This window comes from Pyxicephalus adspersus, chromosome 5, assembly GCF_032062135.1.
Source record: "Pyxicephalus adspersus chromosome 5, UCB_Pads_2.0, whole genome shotgun sequence".
Lineage (NCBI taxonomy): Eukaryota > Metazoa > Chordata > Amphibia > Anura > Pyxicephalidae > Pyxicephalus > Pyxicephalus adspersus.
The window spans coordinates 118,848,979-118,870,486 of record NC_092862.1 but is presented as its reverse complement, the minus strand read 5'-3'; the positions used below and the strand labels follow the sequence as shown (position 1 = coordinate 118,870,486).

Genomic DNA, 21,508 nt, shown 5'->3' with positions numbered 1-21,508 from the left:
AAGTGGACATACTAGCTGCACCCAGAAAAGCCCACACAGGCATAAAATCCATTTCAAAATATCTGAATAATGTTTACAAAGCTGGTTTGCTGTCTTGCCTTAAAATACCACATTTTTAAGAGAGAAAAATGGTTGTATAAATGTCAATCTGCATTCTTAATAATTGTGAATTTAAATGGTTACTGTATTTGTTATTAGCTTTTTGAAGATTAGTCAAACAAATGCTATCAATAAAATCAAGCTGCTCAGACAAACATTACTAATATGTTTACTCATAGAAATCATTTAAATAAGGGATGCATTTCCAGATGAATACAACGTGTCATAATAGTCATTTATCTCCAGAAAACAGCCAATAAACTATATGAAATTTTATAATACCCTACAAGACAAGGCATACCATTGCATGCCCCTTCAAGGTGCACGTTTCACATTCCTATTAGCAAGTCATATAAACAATTCATATATATGCATACATTCACAAATATATTTAGCATAAAAGTTAATATTAGGTTTACGTTTCTCTGTTGAATGCAATGCAGCAATGAGAAAACATGCAATATCCTTGCTTGCAGGATTATATAGTTTGGATGTTTCATGGATGAGATTGGTAAAGCAGATTTTGGATATTTGTATCATTTCATTAAATAATGCATTTCTAATATTTATAAAGATTCAGGGTTGTACTGGTCATGCAAATAACAAGCAGCACTTCAAAAGAAAAAAACGAGATCCATTGCAATCTATTTCATACCAAAAAGTCTGCTAGTTTCCTAACGTAATGGTTTCAATAAATTCTAAGGAATTGATCCAGAAATGAGTGCTGGCCTCAGGGCCCAATTGCACTAGGTGTTGTGTGTGTGTGTTGTGTGAATAGGCTGCCTAATGCACACAAACGCAACAAAAAGGTGCATGTAACATTTCTAGAAGGATAGCAACTGCAAGGCATGTGAATTTTTTCATTTCATAGACCATGTAGGCCACACTATTTTATATGCTTTACAACTACTAAATAGTTGCAACATATTCAGTTAATAATTTTGTGTAATATATTTGCTAATATTGCTAATAATTCCTTTCTTAAAAGCAACAATACTTGTTAACTGTCCATGACCTATACAAATCCCTAATTGGTTATAAATAAAAGCACAATTTAAACCAGTTGTTCTCAAACATTTTTCTTCTCAGACCCCACAAGCTCATTTCTGCAAGGAATAACGTCTGGCCTCTGTCAACATTTGCTACAGGCACTAAGACATATGTAGCTAAACCAGAAATGATACCCACTGATGCTTTTTACAAACATATTACTGTTCTTCACTCTATGTTTTATAAATTTGTAAAAGAATAAGCTCATTAAGCCCAACCCAATATTAGACTTGGATATAGTTTTAAGCTTCACTGTATTAGCAGATGAGCACCCAAATGAGGTCTGCCTGACTGTTTGAGAAGCGCTGGTTTAATAGTAGTGATAGATCATACGCAGAAAGCCAAAATCAAGCTACATGTCAAGTTTAATTTCAGTGATTTAGACATCATTTCCATATTTATTGGGACAAATCAAGGTTAACACCTATGAGTGGACACTACTACAAAGCATGTGATCAGAAGACAGTTCAGAATTTAGAAGTTGAGAAGTTCCCATTTATATCATGAAAGAAAACCTTTATTGAGGATGCATGGAGGCTGCCACTGCTGACTACTTCTGGTAATGCTAGTTCCCTGGCTGTTCTGATGTAATATCTTTAGTATTTTTTGAGTCGGCAACCCTAAACAAGTATGCATAAGAAAATACTATCAGTGCACAATCAGATTTCACTCTGATCTTCCTGATCTGCACACTTGCTTTGAGGAAGTGACACGCACAAGACTTGCATTTTCAGAAGAAAGTTTTTAAGGCATTTTCCATATCTCCCTCATTACAGGTTTCTTTTATATGGCAGAAAGACTAAAACAACATATTAGTCCTATACAAAGAACAAAAGACAACTCAGATAAACATAAATATCAGTATCACTCCAATATTTTGTTATTACAAAAGACTAGTGCCTCCATACTTTAAGAAAAACTGCAAAAATGGTATTACTTTCCCTCTCCTTGTAGATGTGAGTAACATCTCATAATGTCCCCCTTAATTCCTCCAAAATTGAAGTTGTAAAGACAAAACAGCTTTGACTTTGAAGAGGTGCTGTCACCTGGTCATTCATACATATTAAACAGTGCCTCCTGCATCCATCCCCTCAGAATGGTATACCTACCACTCCAGACCTCCTCGTCACCTCTGCAGGTAGGATAAGGTCAATGGGCACTCAAGGCTGAGGTCACATGGGGGAGGTCATGTTCTTCCTAATACTGAATGCCCTACTCCATTACAGCATTGAAGTGAAGGCTGTGATGGTGCAGGGGGTGTTGATGAACATGGGCAAGGAGAGTATACTTTGCTGGGAAAGTGAGCACAATTTTCTGGGAGGGTGGGCTACCAGGAGTCATGGTCACTTTGCCCTGAATAGGCAAAATGAAGTGTTTGTATTCATAGCACAGTTATCATTTTTTTTACAATGAATAGCACTGCAAGTAGCAAATTTCATGCTACACCTATTTCCAGCCATAAAGCAAAGTAACACACATGCAGCAGAAATATGAACGCCGCTTGAATCAGGGACCAGCTAATAGGACAGTAAACCTCTTTTCTTCAGTTCATTAATTGGCAAAGCAACGGGTTCAATATCTGTTCTTGCATATACTCGCTATCCCCTAATACCCCTGCTATTCTCTCTGGATGCCTTGAGTGACTCATCTCCCTTAATTTCACAATGCCTTATTGGGTGTCTTAACAGCCAATTGCCAAAACATAGATTTGTTACAGGAGGATAGGGAAAGGGAAGTTGGCTTTAGGCAGCTGAAGGGGAAAACTTTAACTTGTTTTTGGGCATAGCACAGGTTCACTTTACATTACAACTGTGGCTAGGCTATGGGTATTTCAATATTCACATATTCATAGCAAGCAATATAAAGCCTTTGAAACAAACCCCCAGTGTGCTTTGTAGCTGCAGGGATTTTGGAACTATTATTCCTCAAGCACCTGCCCTGTTTACATTCTAGATCAGAAGCTGAAAGTGTGAGAATGAATAACTCCACAGTGCCTGTAACTACAAAGTTCAGAAAAATATTTGCAGCTTGTTAGGAAAATGTACATATTTTAATGCCCATAAAGCTGTGACATTTTGGTAAATCAAATACATGCAGCATGAAGGTTAAACTGCAGTGAATGTTTCAGTCAATGTTTTATAAATATCCCTCTATATAGGGACAGAAGTAGATTTATTTTGCATATAATTGAAATATTTAATTACACCTTATTACATCCCAAAAGTATTTCAACTTATCATTAACTAGATTATCTAACATTTTGCGATCAATGTTGCATTTAGCGCATAAACTTATAAGTACATCAGACAAACAAGAATAGACAGAACATAGAAAACAATGGGCATAAAACATGTAGCATGCATGTTATTTTATACTTTGCAGTATTATCATGCAAAATGCCTAAAAAAAGGAACACAAAGAACATATATGTACCCAATATAAAGTACAAAGTCTTGATGTGATAGGATCTGCCTGTGGGTACTCAAACCCTGGGAAATACTTAAAATGGGGGATATTAAAGTGTAGGTATACCTTTTATTTTGAGTAGAGAAAAAGTAGAACCCCCTTTTTTAATTGCTGTCTGTTTCCCCACTGAGGGGATGCATCCTCTCCATTTGTCCTGGTCATCACTGTCCCTGAGACAGAAAGTGATCAAAAATCCAAAACTTCACAGTTGCTACAAGAACAGGAGATAAGGGAAAATATTCCAATGTGGACACCTGTTCTTCTGACAACTACCTGTTGCTTCTGTATGACAGTAAGTTACGGAAAAACTCCCAAATTGGACACAGACAGTGCAAATAAAACAGATAGGGGTTTTAACCTTTCCATACATTCGGAAAAACCAATTAAAAAGTCTGAGCTATACATACACTTTAAAGTTGATCTCCGGGTAAACACCTAGTTTTTATTATAAAAACCCTATAAAAATAGCAAAATATTTATTTACTTTTATTTTATTAGTGTAATGCAAATTTTTAGGGGTGAGTTTTTTCAGTATGGAAGTGTAATGAAGTCAAGTGAACTTGTCTTTACTTCAGTATTGAGCAGCCCTGCTGCTGGTGTGCATAGTATGCACTATTGTAACTGCTTTGTGCTCTGCTCTCAGTGGGTCACGGACTTGTTGTCACAACTATTTCGGGTCACTACACTGAACTTTGAAGGATTTACATTTTTGCCATGTTCAAGACACCTAAAATAACCCTTTCCCGCTGCTGTACACATTTTTATCCTTTCTTTTAATTAGTGCTATGTTCCTAAGACAATTAGTTGTCTTCCATTTCCATTTTGGTGCATTTGGCTACTGTAGTTACTCTTCAGAGACCAGACCAGAATTTTGTACCCATTGTTTTTTGTACCAAACTGGGGATAATGATATTACAATTTTACTAAAGGCTGTGTGAGCTTCTTGTGGAATTTTTTTTTGCATATCTTCCCGTTATTAAAGAATACACAGAATTTTTGCACACTTTTTTTCAGGAAATCTGTACTGAGAAAATTCTGCAGCCTGCCATTGTCGATCTGCTTCTGAAAATGCTGGTTGCTTTGATATCTCTGGCTTTCTAAGTCACTACTCTGAAAAAAGCACACTGGAAGTCATCGTGAATTCTTTACTCTTGATCTGCAAACTAGCTTCAGAATAACAACGCAGAGAGTATTGAAGCCATTGGTTTAACTTTATAGTTAGACAAGAAACAATTGTAGAAGGAAAGTGACATCCTGCATACCTGTCTCCTTACAGGTTTCCTTAATAGCTGATCTCTGCTCTGCCTTTAAACATAATTTTTGGATGCCTCCCCATCCAGCAGGAGTTTTTTTGCTTGCTAAGTACAGTGGGGTTTAAAGAGGAGTAATACTGATCTTAAAGTAGAAAAAAAGAAAAGTGAAAGACTGGCTTTTTACGACACTAGATATGATGATATATTCAAGTGTTTATTTTGTGAACAAACATGTGGTCTAAGCTATACATTGCTCCGCTGTGCTAGAAATTCTGCAAACACAGATTATCTAGGCTAAAACATAAATCTGTACTCAATTTACAAGAAAGTTTGACAGATATGAATGAGAGGGTTGAAATTACTCGGTTCCAGACACATTTCGCCTATTTAGGGCTTCCTCAGGAGATTTGAGAGTTCAACATTTCCGATTATAATTGGTGTACTCAAGGGTAGTTTAATTTTCTTGCGAGGAGTAGCGGTGATATAGAAGCTCTAGGTTGATGTTTGGTGTTTAAATGAAGGCTTTATTTCTTCCCTCAAGGTAGTGCCAGCAGGTCAAGGCAATTCTTCCATTGGGATGAGCCGTCAGCAGCAAGTCAACCTCTTTCGGTCCTCAAGAAAATGAAACTACCCTTGAGTACACCAATTATAATCCGGAGTGTTGAACTCTCAAATTCCCTGAGAAAGCCCTAAATGGGTGAAATTTCTGTCCTCACATGAATTTCTAGCACAGTAGAGCTATGTATAGCTTAGACCACATGTTTGTTCACTAAATAAACACTTGAATATATCATCATATCTAGTGCCGTAAAAAAAGCCAGTCTTTCACTTTTCCTTTTTTCTACTCTGTATACATTATCAGGCCAGGCACACCAAAAAAAACTTGTACACATGCGGAGGACCCTCATTTAGTTGCAAAATCTCTCTTTAATACTGAGCTTTTTATTTTCTAATGCAGGCTTCTTACCCATCAGTACTGGGACAGACCACTGGTTTTCTGAAGTCTCTCCTCTTTGCCAGTCATGAGACCAATAGCATTCATGTACAACACAATACCAGTGGTCAGTGAAGATGTGGAGAGCTTGCCAACTTTTGAGGGGGCTGTAGTTGTTCATAGGGGTAAGGAAAAAACAAATGTTTCTCTGCTTTTGCACCCCTCGACATAATGGGAAGTATAATTTCACTGTACATGGAGTATACAAGGTGCTGGTATTCTGATCTGACCCATTACAGTTAGTGTGGATTCAATGTACAAGCTGGTGTATGAATCTAGGAGAACAGAGGGTCCTAATAAAAAATGAATAGGTGTACACAAAGAAACACATTTTCTTTCAGTATTGTGCTCTGAAAGTACATACTTTTTCACAATTCACATTTCCTGCAAGAAACGCCAAGGGCTTGTGTGGAGGCACAAATTCATTTGGCTTGCAACCCTTTTTGGCTCAAAAGTAGATGTGGTTGGGTAAAAAAACAATTTGTTGGACATTTCTCTGAAATGTCTTTACAAAGACACAATGGTTTTACCTGAGTATTATCCCAAATCCCTGAATGCCATAGAACAGGACATAAAAGCAGGATTAAATCCTAGATTACATTGATCACCAAGTACTGTGTGCCACGGTGTTAGCAAGAAACACAGCAAGTCCTCTTCGTCTCTGTATATTAAGGGTGACATGTTCAAACTTTTCTGCCAACTGAAACCCTTTGGGGACGGAAGCAAGCCAACTTTTCAGACCATTATGAAGGCATATGAATTAGCTCATTGTGCAATAAATGTGTTTAGACCAAATGAAAAACAGTTTTATTTCTACTTTAATTGTCCTATGAGCTTAGACTGTTTTTGCCAGATATTTTAATGTATTTGAGCTTGAAAATGTTTTTCTCTACAAAATAGCAGTTCCTCTATAAACATTTTCTGTGCTTTTTAATATTAATAAACAATTAAATCCTGGCAAAGCTATACTAATAAAGTGGAACTAAACTCAATATTTAAAAAAATGTCAGCAGGCAGGTTGTTTATTGCAGAAGTGAAAGACAATATGCATTTCTGCAATAAAACATACTTACTTGCCTGGTGTCAATCTTTTCTGAAATGTATACCCAATCCCGTGTATGATATTGGGTAACCTGATATCCCCCTGGCTGCCAGTAATGTATTCACTTCTATTCGCACACTAAGGGTTACGTCATTCTGGCCTTACAAATGAAGATCTGAAAATCTGAAACCTGGTAAAGATGGTGGTACCTGCGATAGAGAGAGGATAGGTGAGTTAATTAAAAAAAAATCATTCAGGCAGGTAAGTCTATGTCCTTGATTGCAAATGTATCAATTTTAAACTTTAGTTTTGCTTTAAATCAAGGGTCGGCAAACTCCGGCCTTTAGGCCAGATCCGGCCTAGTTCGTTCCAGTCTGTTGCCCCCTGGCTGATACGGCCTAATGCTGGCCGGATCTGCCAGGGGGCGTTAGAAACTACCGGAGCCAGAGCCGCCAGAGCTCCGGTGCCGCCTCCTTGCTGTTGATCACCTATTTACCGTGGCCGGCGTTAATATTCCGCTGCCGAGGTAAATAGGGAAAGCTCCCTGAAGTTAATTCCCTCTCCTCCACATGGAAGAGAGGGATTTCATTTCAGGGGGTGTACCCTGGTGGTGGGTGGAGCCATTAGGGAGGGTCCGGTCTAGTGTGCTCTCGCCCACCCCATAAATGGCCTAGTAGCCATAAAACGTTGCCGACCCCTGCTTTAAATCAAACTATATTCAATATTTCTGTGTTGGAAAGGTGAATAATTATGGCTTCCAATATTTCTTAGTAATCCTACCTGACTTTCAATTGGTTGTGATAGAAGAGGAAAGCTCTGGAGAAAAGCCCCAATGCTGTTTTTTGGAGAAGTCTGGAGAGATGACTTTCAGTATTGATTACAACTTTGTGAATATTCAGCTTCTGTATTAAACCAAAGATTTTTGAATTACCTGCAATGGCAAAAATATAACAATTGCAGGCTAGAAAGGAAAAGAGAGTAATCAAATGAGCAGGGTTACCCTTTATTGTCCTAATAGCAGAATGAGGATGGATCAACGAGACTGGGCTGTTTTTTTTTTTATTACCTTAACTGAAAGGAAATCTACTTTTGAGGGTCAGGCGTAGAGGGGACATTTTCCAAAAGTAAACTGTTGTTTATGATGACAACTGCCTAATATTTAATTTAATTTGGAGAGAACTGCTATTGTACTTTGAGACAGATGTGCAGCAAAATCTACCCAGTAGGAAAAAAATGGAAAAAACTAAAGTTACTAAAATGGAACTAAAACTAAAGTTATTAGTATGTGATGCTGATGTAGAAATTGTTAAATATGGCTTTATTAATAAATCTACAGAATAGGGATGTTTTATGTTTTAACTATAATTAATCTGAAATACATTATGAATACCAGCAGCAACAACACTAAGTTTTCTTAGTAGGGAGTAAATGATCTGTAGGTTGACAGATGAATCGCAGAGCTTTTTTCTGTTGACCTCAATGAAAATCTAATGGCCAGTTTTACTCCTAATGTCATCATGTTGACAATTCCTTTACAAACTAAGCCGAATATGACTTTTTAAATTTAAATTACAAGTTGATTTAAAAAGGCATTGGAAAATACAACATATGCTTTAGAAATGCTCAATAATTGTTTCCATTAGGAAATAATTAGTACATTTGTGAAGTCAGACTGACAGATAAACACCAGGTGTTGGATGATATTAATTGGTTATGACTATTCAATAGGGGGGAGCTATTGTGTTGTCAGAATATACATTTTTCAGATGTTCTCTAGAGCAACATACATAACTACCCGAAAGATGTTACCTAGTCATAGTATCCTAGAACCCCAGAGTCATAATTAATAAATTGTAAAGTGAAAATATTGCTGTGACGTAAGGGGAATGCTTGATATATCATCATGAGTAAAAGTGATGGGAGGAAATACACAATACTGATGTAACTGACCTAGCCATGGGACTGTATGGAGAGCCCTCTCCAGAAAAAAGAACCATAAAATTCTGCTCACAACTGAGTCTAACACAGAAGAAAGATCGGGGAGAAGAGATCTTACCACCATGATCATTTAGGAATAAAACCCCTTTGCACTTCACCAGTTCTAGATTTTTGAAAAGTTAATCAAGGATGGAAAAGAGTGATAATTTGAGTAGCGGGATACTACTATGATATTTCTCCTAATGCTACCTGTTTTTCATACCCATAGTCCAAAAAAAAAAAACATTTATTACATGCTTTTATAGTTAAAGCCTGCTACAGTTCAGCTTTTGAACTGCAATGAAAGCAAATGACACAATATTGACTGGCTGAGTGTATCCCATAAAACCATTTCCACCTGCTCAATATTTCCATTTATAGGTCATCTACATACTCATTATTATGTCTGTAAATATACATAAAAAGGGGATGTCTGCACCACATGGATTGTATTTTCTGTACCATGTAAGCCTACTGTAATATGCAATAAAAAAACTGTATTTTCTCTGAATTATATCAGTGATGATGCTTGCCATGCCATGTATTTTATGAACTGGCAGACGGGTTTGTCTCATCCAGTAATGTGTTTCTTACAGCACACAGCTTTGCTGGGCATTTTATCCTGAATATTACTGAAAGCATGGGACTACTTGGTGCCATATGCCTGGGCAGCGGAAATATACTGAACTGCCAGGTTATCTAATTTTAATGTGGAAGACTTTAAAAGAAACAACAGAAAGACAAGGAGATGAAATTAGAAAAACTTGCATGAAGGCTTTTGGAGAACCCGGGACAATCGCACAGTAAGCAATTACTAATTATTTCTTAATTCCGTGTATAAAGAAAGCTGTTCTCTCCTGAACTGCAGTTGACATAACTTGCTTTGTTTTTTTGTTTTTTTTTATACATATATATTCAATCTCCTATACTTCAGACTGCTGAAATCCCAGGGTTTATACTACGTCATCCTCCCGACATTCCAGGGTTTTTACTGAGTCATCTTGCTGACATTGGCTTGATATTAGTTCATCCTGCTAAAATGCCAGAGTTTATTCTATGTCATTCTCTTACATCCCATGGGATTATGCTATGTCACCTTGCTGACATCCCAGGGTTATTACTTTGTTATCTGACATCCCATGATTTATATTATGTCACTCTGCTAACATCCCAGGGTTTAACTTTTTCTGTTATATTAAAAAGCTGCTAATGTGGCCCGGGAAAACATTCACTTTGGTTCATTTTGTCCCAAAAAATGTTTGATATTAGCTATATCAAAGTTTTAATTCCAGGGACTGAGGGTTTTCAGGAGTGGTCTGGATTCCTAAGGTGTTTGGCAAACCAAAACTGTTTTGGACTGAACAAGGGGGGATTAAAACCCATGTAGGTTTTTAACGTTATCGCTGCCTCCAATAGGCTAAGTTTACAATGGCATTAATTTTTAACAGTTATAAAGGTTCAAACAGATTTTGTATGAGTTTTTAAGCATTTACAGTATAAATATATTTTTAAACATAGGAATGTGAAAGAAAATAAATAAAATTAAAGAAAAGCCCAAAATGCCTATAAACAATCCCTTTATTTCCTTGGGGGCATTTGGAGTTTTTTTAGGTGTTTTAAGCATTTTTAACCAGTTGTGGGGCCTTTTAACACTTTTCAAACACTGCAACCCATCAAGAAAATGCTCTTTTGGGGACTGGCTCATGGGAATGAATGAATCAAATGATCAAACATGAGCATTCAAACTCCACATTTAAATGCTGAGGAATCATCCGACTACTACCTGCCCTACCAATAAAATATTACAAGACAGGAAGCAAGGGCAACTCTCCAATAACAACACAGTCATAACATTTTTTTTGTAGGGTAGAAGAAGGAAAGAACTTTTGTGTGTCTGTTGTGTGTCATATACACACACACACACACACACACACACACCCCCCCCCACACACACTTTACTGCCTTGTGAATTTAGCCAGAAAAGCAGGATAAAAATTATTCTCTCTTTGGATTGACATCTCTCTCCATTTAATGATTTATCTGCAGAAAACTGTTGGGGTTAGGTGAATATTTTTTTTTTCTAATTTGACTGTAGGGAGACTTTTGTTGGAAAAGGAGTGGGGGGTCTATCTTCAGCTTATACCCTCAAATGTAGGTGTTCTACATATATATGTATGTACGTTGGAACAGCCAGAATGCTTCACACAATGGGGTGATCTGCTGTTTTCATGCTCTGTCAGTAAGTAAATACAAAAGCCCAGGGCAAGAAGGATGAGTCTACCATAGGCAAATACAGTTTTGATATACAATAAATATGTACTTTTATGTTTAATTTCTTACAGATCATTGTAAAGGTTTAAGTCATCTCAAGGAGTAAAACAAAATTTTAGTATGAATTATCTCATATCATGATTACTGGGCTAGCCTAAGGTTTATTGGAATGATTTAGTTGGCAGTATGTGCTCAGGAAACTGCACATTTGTTAGTTATGTAAGACCTATTTATTCTGGTGTGTGTGCAATTATTCAAATTAAGCCGAACAAAAATGTTCAAACTGAAAGGAAATTAGAGAAAATAAACTTCCCTCTAACAATACCTAATTACAAATGTTGCTAATTGTTGTTTACTGCAGTGGAAGACTTGGGCTCACAGCCAAGTGCATTAATAGGCTTTTAGCATGTGCTTGGAGTAATGCTTACTTATCAGCATGATCACCAACAGGCTATGAGTTTTCTTTACCTTTATGCAAATACAATATTCACATGTCTATAGCCACCATTTAAAGACAACTCATGATGCCATACACTATACTATATAGTGGATGAGAAAATATGTAATAGGTTTTTGCCAAGGTTATCATTCATAGTCAGTAATTAAAGTATATGCAAAACCCAAACTTTTTTTTGGTAATTCTGGATTCAGAAAGGAAACCAGTTTCAGTTTCACTTTTAAGTTTTCATGATCAGGCAGATCATTATTGCAGAAAGAGGACGGGCAATGTCCCCTCTGCAATAATGCTTCTTACTTGTTCGACTTCTTAGGTTTTCTGCCATCAAAGCTGAGCTGAGCATGCACAGTGTCAGCTTCCCTTGCGTATGACAGGGATGAATAAACTTGGCGAAGTGCGGAGTTACATCATCCCAGTACTGCCAATCAAAATAGCGGAAAACCATCTGTAAGAGGAAGAAGAGAAGGTGGCACCGTGCTATTGAACACTGGGAGGTAAGCCTGGTTGTACACTGTGCAAAAAAACTCCCTAAAACTAATATAGAAAATCTGACTAGCTATGCCGAAACAATTGTTATCACTGGAATATATCTTACATTTGTAGATTTGTGTGGGCTGGTCATTTGTGGTAAGAGCTGGTAAATATCTGGAACACTACCTAGTTCATGGTCTTTTTTTCTCTTCTGGGCTTAGGTCCTGAAAGGCTGGTTCTGAGAGTTGCTTGTCCTTCTCTCCAGATCATAGGGCCTAGGGATTGGAAGCAGCAGAAACCTCCTCTAATGGCTGCCAAAAGATCCAAAGTTTGGCTGTGGGGAACTAGTTGTCCCTCACAAGAGAAGTCATAAGAGGCTGGCTAAGTGAGAAGTCCACACATTAACTTTCTCAGCTTTTCTGTCTGGGAACACCAAGATCAAGATACCGGAGAGACTGGATCTCCAAGCACCCAAATAGCAGGGAGACTTTTTGGCTTAATGGGCCATTGTAGCAAATAAATATTTGGTCTGGTGACTGAGAACAACTACAATTTTTGTGAATCCTGATTTGCTTCTCACTTTCTTTTCTATCCCTATTTAATGTACAGCGCTGCGTAATATGTTGGCGCTATATAAATCCTGTTTATTAATAATAATAATAATAATAATATTAATAATAATAATGTCTGCTTAAGTTGATAAATGGGTGTACATTTTCTTTAAACCAAAGACCCTGGAATCAAATCTGAAATCGAATGTGCCTAAAGCCCTATGGCCATGTAAGTGTGCTTGGGACATACATATGTATAGCTTTCATGTACATTTTGGGTATTATGAAGTCTATTGTCATTCTGCTACAAAAGTATATTTGTTTCAATAGCTGCACAACATAAATTGTCATACAGTATATAAACAGTCAACTACAGATCTAGAATAATTTTACAATTTAACTTGATCTATTTAAATTTCCATCCACTTCTTTATGATATTAAATAAACAATTTCTTTAGGCAATTTCATATGATTCTTGTTGAAATCCCCATACCAGATGACAGTCATCTAATGTCCATAAGCATGTTGTGTCTGTATGCCTGGATATGACTACATAAAAGCCAAGCACAGACGTGAATGTCCTTACCACTGGAGTGAATGAAAGATGAGATACATTAAACTTTACAGTGTACAATGAATCCAACTGTTTAGGATTGAAACACATGGTATCAACACTACATATAAGCAGCTAATTTAAAAGAATCAAGACACTGCAAATACATGCATTGATTAAAACATAATGAAAATGACATGCAAGGGTTTTAGGCCTATTTTCACACAGAAAGTGGAAATTTGTCAAACAAGATTGAGTTATAGAATAAAAGCTCAACATGCAAAAACAATATTATTGGCATGCAAGCAAACACACAAGTATTTCAGAAGAAAGTATTTGCAATGAATGTATTCATGGATTTGGAACTAAGAAGTGGTGGTGAAAAATACCACAAATCTCTTAAATGTTACACCATTGTGAGTTACTCATTGCAAGGGCTAATTATGTACCCTCGTCTGAAATCTTTCTGTTATTTGTTTTATTCTGTGCAATGAGATTTCCCCACCTAAATAACTTAGCAATCTCATTTCAAAGATAAAACAAATGTGAAAATTCAGGAAAAACTAACTGTATACCAAATGGAAGTGCCATTTTGTATACAGATCTACTGACACCAAATTCAAATAAAATGAGGTCCTACACATGCTTTTTGTTGAAATGGACCCCGTTTGGTTGCTGTTGGAATCTTACCCTCATCCCTTCAAACCGTGATAATGCCCTTAATGGCCTCAAAGCTCTGAGAGTCCTAAGTGATTTAATAGGACCGAAATCGGAGAATCCCAGGGCAGTAGCTACCAAGCTTATTAAAGAAACCTGAATGGAGACAAAAAGCAGAATCCAGGCCGTTAACACACTTTGGCCATCTTCAGCTGCCTCTGATGAATAAATAAAATTATATAACCAGAAACCTGTAAAAAAGGGTAATGTTAGGGGAAGAAACAAAGTTACATTTTAAATATGTTTAAATTCAAATTCTTAAGAAACAATCACTTCTGAAGATTTGTCTCTCCTTGGCCCTGTTTTTAGAAGAATAAGATGTTATTTTCCTGTAAAAAAAAATGTTAGGAAACATTGATAAGACGTGATTACCCTTACCCTCATGCCTTCGAATCTGGACAAGGCTCGCAGAGGCCTCAATGCCCTCAGAGTTCTGAGAGACTTCATGGAAACCACTTGCCCTTGGCCATTTCCATAAGTTGCTATCAGACAAGCTACTGAAATCTGCATAGATTGAATGAACAAAATGGCTGATCAGGTCCACACAACCAAATGATATTGTCAAAATGTCTATCCTTGCTGGTTCTTGAAACGGGAAATCTCAATAAATACATTTAAAAAGCACATTTCAGAGTTATTTAGCACAGCATATAATCACAAAGGATAATCTTGCAGTTTCATACCGCTTTCCATATTTAAATGGACTTAATAAATACCATGATTAAAATGTAAGCATTTTAAGATTTCCTTAAAATCAACCTAGGGATGCTTTGCAGAGGCAATGCAAATTTATTAAAGCATAAAATATTTTTTGTTATTGTCCTAGCTAAATTAGGGGTAGGTAAACTCAGGCCTTTAGGCCAGATACGGCCTACCGATAGTTCGTTCCGGCCTAACGCCCCCTGGCCGATGTGGTCTAATGCCGGAGCCGCGGGTTGCCGGACTGATCTGCCAGGGGGGGCACTAGGAACCATCGAAGCTGGAGCTGCCGGAGCTCCCGAGCCACCGGAGCTCCAAGGCTGCCTCCTTGCTATGGCTTCCCTATTTACTGAGGCTGGCATTGATACTTCCGCCGCTGGGGTATATAGGGAACACTTCCTGAAGGTAAATCCCTCTTCTCCGCAATGCATACGGAGGAGAGGGCTTTCACTTCAGGGGGCGCTACCTGGTGGTGGGTGGAGACATTAGGACGGGGATCAGAGTCCAGCTTGTGTGCTCCCGCCCACCCCTGAAATGACCTAGTGGCCATAAAAGTTTGCAGACCCCTGAGCTAAATGTTACAAAATCAGATACAATCAGAAACTGACAATGAATCAAAAACAGCCTTTCTCAACCTTTTTAAATTAAAACTAGTGGAAGCCTGCTTTAAACAGTTGGTGATCAGAAGGTTTTTATTGCAGAAAGGGACAGAGAATGATAATTTTCAGAAAGAGAAAGAGGGCGGCGCCCTGTGATGGAATGGAGACCGGTGAGTATCATGGGTTTGGTCACATGTTAACCCTGAGTAACCCTTAAAATAATTTTTAGGTGTTGGTGAACCCCAGATGCAGTCAATGAGTGAAAAAAAGTTATTGGTTGCCACTAAGAAGAATGTCCCCCATACATTAGTGGTCATAATGCCATCTTTACAAACAGCTAAAAAGTTCATTGGTTTCATACAGTTGTTTATACTAAGTTGTTCTACCTTCTGTTCCTGGCAAAGAGGGATGCAAAGGGGGAATCCTCACAAGTGTGTTGGGGAATATTCAGGGGCCAGTGGCCATTTCTTCCTGTTGCCAGACTATACCCAATACCAATGTTGGTTTACTCTTATGGGAATCTGGGTGCTCTACTGGTTATTATAAACACATTCAAGTAATATTCCCTGGTGCTGCTATCTGGGACAAATGATCTCACCCGGAATTTCAACTTAAAGAACCCTTTACTGTCAGCTTCCTTGGGGTTCACCAAATACATCTCTATCCTTGAGTAACACCTTATATATTGCACAATCACCATGTCTTGGAATAAAATTCCTCAGAGACAAATTATTGTATAATACAGTTTATTTCAAATATTTATTTATAGTCTTCTTGTGTGTTGAAGCCATGACACTTTATTGGCACTTTATTTAGTATGCACCTACAACCTTTCTGTTTGTATAACTGTAGTGCTAACAGTCAACATGAAAGGAAAATGTATTTACATAAGTAGGTTAATCAATGTTTTTCTAAACACAGCCTGGTAGATATATAGATTAGTTGAAATATATATTATTGTTTGTCCATCACATCTTTTTATAGCACAATGAATAATTTACAAAAGACTAGTAAGGTCTGGCCATCATTCTTTAGGGACATTCATACCCTTTTTTGGGAGTCATAGAGGGTCATTCCGTTGTATGAATTGAATTTTCTTATATAATTATAGGATTTAAATTTACTCTTCCTCACAATGGACATTAAATACAAATTTGTATTTGCTATACTTCTCAGACCATTTATGTGGTGTTCAGTGTACTGTGTGGGGGAAACTACACAAAAAGTAAATAAAGTGATCACAGTCACATGTATTCTTTTGGGGAAAAATCAACCCACTTTTCAGTTGACAATTTTTTAATAATCGCATTGTGTTTATCTCAAATTCATGACTATTGACAACTTTTCCAAAAACATGAGAAACAGGAGCTTCTTTCTCTTCCTAACACAGGGGTGTCAAACTCAAACACACAGAGGGCTGAAATCAAAAACCTAGACCAAGTCGGAGGCCAAACCTGAAATCTACTGAAAAAATTTAAGTTTCCCTTTCTCACCAGATACCAAAAAAAGGTCCTGCTCAACACTCAATCCGGAACAAGCCCACAACAGAGAAAAAGGCCTAAGAATTTTTTTTTAATTTTAAACTTAATTTTTTTTTTAATTTAAAATGATCTACTAACAATAAAAATGCTAAACATATATTTTTTATATATATCCCGAGTATGACACAGACGTAACTGGAGCTAATGGGAGAATGGCAGAACATTGCACAGACATTGCACTACAAGACTATAGTAACAGGAAAGCTACACCTCACCTGTCATAGGAAAATGACGTGCTGCACAAAAAAGAAACCCAGCACTGCTCATCTCAGACTGCCCTCCTGCCCTCTCTGCCTCCCTTCCCACTTTCTGCTCCCCACTGTTACACTGAGAATTCTCTCACAGAAACACACCCTCAGCATCCCTATAGACGTGCAGCCGGGCTTTTGCCTTTGTGACCGCCTGTGATGTGTGAGAGGGGGGCGGGGGAGGGGCAGAGATCTCTCACTTGTCACATAGACACAAGTGGTGCCGAGACTACAATTCCTGGCATTACTTGTGTCTATGGAACAGAAAAATGGGCCAGTGATGCAAATGATGCCGGGAAATGTAGTAGCGGTATCAATCACTGTATTGCGTAGTAGTGGATGGGCCAGATGCAATTCACCTTCGGAATTCCCTGGGGGGAATTCCACTTCAGTCCCATGGTCCAAATTCTATTTGCATTTATTCCTTTATTAGACTGTAATGTTGATGGCTTCTTTCTTTTTTTGTGTTTAACAAAGGGTTGATGGCCTAATATGTTTCTAGTAGTTCCTGCTTGCAACAAACTGTAATGTATGATACTCTGTATTCAGATGTTTTCCATGTATGACCTAGGGCTGATGTAAACCAGGAATGGTTGCTTTTTATTAAACACTGTTCTTTACTAAATGAAGTACTTTTTTCCAACTATTTTGCAACTTTTGAGATTCTTCTGTATCCTCGTCCATGCAGGACATAACTGTTACTAGTGGTTTACCCCTATTATTAATAAAAGTTTATTATATATATACCTGTATATATCACTGAAGAGTATTGTAGCAAAAATTATGAATCTTTTCTAGACTATTATTTATGGAAAAAGGAAACAAATCTTTTTTTTTGTACAAACATATATCAAAGACATTTTATAGGAGACCTTATCCTCTCTGACACAGGCTTAAGAAGTGATGGTGCTAATCCCTGTTGATCCCTGGATTTGGGAATGTAAATCCCACCTGTTGCACCCACTCAGCCAGCAAAAGAAACCTAAGATAAATGATTTCACTGCTACTGAAATAGGTGACAAATTGCAAGATGTTCAGTATGGAAAGCCTATTCCTTACACTGCTATAGACTACATCTGCCCTCCTACTGACGGGTATTCTCAACCCATCAGTAGGAGAATATGCAAATGTGATTTTACATAGGGGAGGCAGACTTTAAATCATATATATATATATATATATATATATATATAAACTCTTCAATATAGCTATAGTTGTTACTAAATATAATTAAAGGAACGTTTTCAAGTATGTAGCTTGGTATTTTCATGCCAAGAAAGAATCCCTAGCATCCTCTGTAGGAATCCTTGGTTTTCCAAAGAACCCTTAAATTTAAAACTTAACTTAAACAGGAATTACAGCTATGCAATACATGATTTATAATTCTATAAATAAATACTGAAAATCCTAAAATTTTAAACATGTACACTATTTTTCTGTTTTTATTATTGGTTGAGCAAAAAAAAACTATGGCAGGCATTACTTTCTGAACAACCCTTGTGTATGGCAATTAATTGTCCTCCTTTATTAACTTAAAACCATATAGATCTATTTAATCTATGTTCAATGACAAGGAGGGACTAAATTTACCTACTGTATGCCCTGCTTCTCATTATCACTCATTATTCTCATCAATTCATTTTTAATAATTCAGAAGTGCATTGCACGCTTTCACTTTATAGCTGTATCTATGCTCACTATATTTTGCCACTTTTTTCATTATTTGTCAAGCAAGCATCATTTCTTACCTATAATTGCTGGCTTTAGCTTGCAGTAGTTTGTTCTATTTGCTGCTTGAGTCTAATATACTAAAAATTATGAGGTTGATTTACTAAAGGAGCTTAGAGTTTCACACAATACATTGTGTAAATATTCAGTTCAATTATCTGGTCCCATGAAAAGCAAATTCCTAATATTTTATCTGCACAAATTAGGCATTGAAGTGAATATTCACACAATTTATTGTGTAAAGTTTCTCAACTCCCAGAGGAAATTTGACAATTTGTATCTAATCAAAAATATATAATCGACATTGGATAAACTAAAGTAACAAAAATATTATCTTAGTGATTTTATTCTCAATTACACACTCATGTTTTTTTGCTAGTAAAATATCACTTGATGTTGCTTAACAGGACATGCTACCTATTTGTTTTGAACATTTAAATTATGAGGAAATATTATGAAATGATGTTTTATATTAGTATTATATTTCTAGTATTCTATTACTGCTAATAGGCAAAGTAAATGCCAAATGATTTTCAATTACCAAAAAAAAAAAAAAACATCAAAAGCTATAGTAGGAAATGTTTAAATCAAGTTAAATCAAGCTACATCTAGGTAAAATTGTCAGTTAAAAAAAAAAGATAATAAAGTAGCATAAAAGTTCCCTAAATAATACAGATTATAAGCAATTTTATATATTTTATGCCATTAAACAGCTTTTAGTACTACTTACACTATAAAAGACAAACGTATGCTTAAAGTCAATGAGGCAGTCACTGCAGATCATAAACCAACCATAATGCTATTTCCATGAAGTTAAATATACTGAAACAGAAAAAAGAATTTCTGGTCCATTGCATTGACAGTTTAATGCTAGTAAATCATATGGCCAGAATGGGTATAAGTAATATTCAATGATTTACAGAGTCAATAAAATGGAAAGAATATAAAAACAGACTGGAAAGCTGATGAGGATGGAAGAGGGCCCTGTACATAAACAGTTTAATGTCTAAAATTTGTTTGCGTCCTTCCAACAGGAAGTAATTACAATATGAGACTCCGCCAGCAAAATATTTTCTGCTATCACCACCTACTTCATTTGAGATTTTATCATACTGCTCTCACAGCATTTTCCAGAGGACACTGGAAAAAAAACGATCACTTTAGCTCCATACCCTATAGCTACACGGATAAAGATGATCTCTCCAAATGAGGAGAAATCCTCTTCTGACATCTGCCACAGGAACAAATATCCATTCTGGAAAATGATCCTATATTCGGTGGTGGATGTAGCCAACATTGGGCCACAGTGAAGAACTGGACAGGGATGCCATGTGGGCCCCTTGTGGCTGAGAAGGTTACAGGACCCTTGTCTCACTTTGGATCTCCCTATGTCTGCCCCTGGTTCTGGTGACATCTCCTAGGGCTCTATTTATAAAAATGGGAATCAAACATTCCCTGTTGGGAATCTTCCAGATCAATTTTTTTTTGATGGCAGCAATTGATTCCCACCAGAGATTTTTTGATCTGATCTGATCTATTTTGATTTATCTGATCTAGATCTGATTTATAGGTAGAGCACTTAATATGGTATTTTTCTCTTTCAGTCCCAAGACAAACAGTGAGGATGAATCCACCTTACTGTCTATAACAGAGACACAGACAGGGAAAACAACCTTACATAAGTTCTGTCCCTTACATACTTTATCCATTTGCAAACAAAATATTTTTACTTTTAAGAAATAAAATAGCAAGGTGCACTACAGCAAAACCTGGATGCAAGACAGAAGTCCTGGGGGCAGGTAGGCTATGTTCCTGAGTGCATTTGAAAGCTTCACTCTCTGTTTTGATTGGAGTGCCCATATAAGTAGAAGGCTTTGTAGTTTTTGCTGTACTGTACACAGTTGTTATACTGTTTACGTTAATCTCTCACAGTTCATAATGTCCCAACATTCATATATTTCCCAGGAGGGACACAGTACAAGCAAGATTAGCAGGTTTACTGTACATCTAGAACAAAGTAAGAATATGTCCGAACGTGGCAATCTTCTCGGTATGAAGTAGATTGGGCTTTTTAGCTGCCGTATTCTGAACAGGTGCAAATCTTGAGTTGGCAAATGTCAAGGGTTGTTTCCGAACATATAAAAAAAGGCTTGGATTAGTAATGGCCCTAATAATTGATACCTGAGTGGATACAGTTGGTATATAGTGGTGCTATAAAAGATTTGTAAAAAAACATAAAAAGGGACAAAATGTTACCAATAAGAACAGTCATTTGACGTGAAATTGATAATCAATAGCTGATGACTGTGGGTTACCTATTTAGTCCTGCCAAAAGCATTATTTTTACATAGCGTTTCAATGTGAATATGAAAAGACTTTCCACTTGGTCCAGAGCTTTTTCACAGCATGAATGTTTTTTTTTATTCTTATTTTATTTTTTACCATGGTTACAAAAGGAACAGTTATGATTTTAAAATGGGCTCTTATTTTACAGCTGCTATTCACTTCAAACAGTAAGGGACTGAAAGCCGAGATTTCATTAAGATACTGAAAATACTTCAAGGATGGCGATGGCTAGAAACGCCACGGAAGACAATGTACACATCCTGTACATAATTACGAGGAATCCAGAGACAAGAACTCTCAGTGTAATTGTGGTTTTGTCTTTCTTGGAAAAGACAATACAGCAGACACATAAAAATATCTCTCTCAGCAAAATAAGGAACATCCCTCATTGTTCGTAAAGTTTTGTGATCTGTCATCAAGATGTGAGGAATCCTTGTCGCTCAGA

General features: G+C 36.9%; 1 protein-coding gene across 1 annotated transcript in view; it reads right to left on the bottom strand.

Annotated features, from left to right (window-relative positions):
- The window catches only part of LOC140332095 (sodium channel protein type 5 subunit alpha-like), a 238,635-nt gene that overhangs the window by 28,456 nt on the left and 188,671 nt on the right, over positions 1–21,508 (bottom strand). Inside the window, exons 21-22 of the mRNA XM_072413393.1 lie at positions 14,281–14,406; positions 13,876–13,998 (exon numbers count right to left, since the gene is read on the bottom strand). Coding sequence (XP_072269494.1) covers positions 13,876–13,998; positions 14,281–14,406 — 249 coding nt within the window. The remainder of the gene's footprint in view (positions 1–13,875; positions 13,999–14,280; positions 14,407–21,508) is intronic.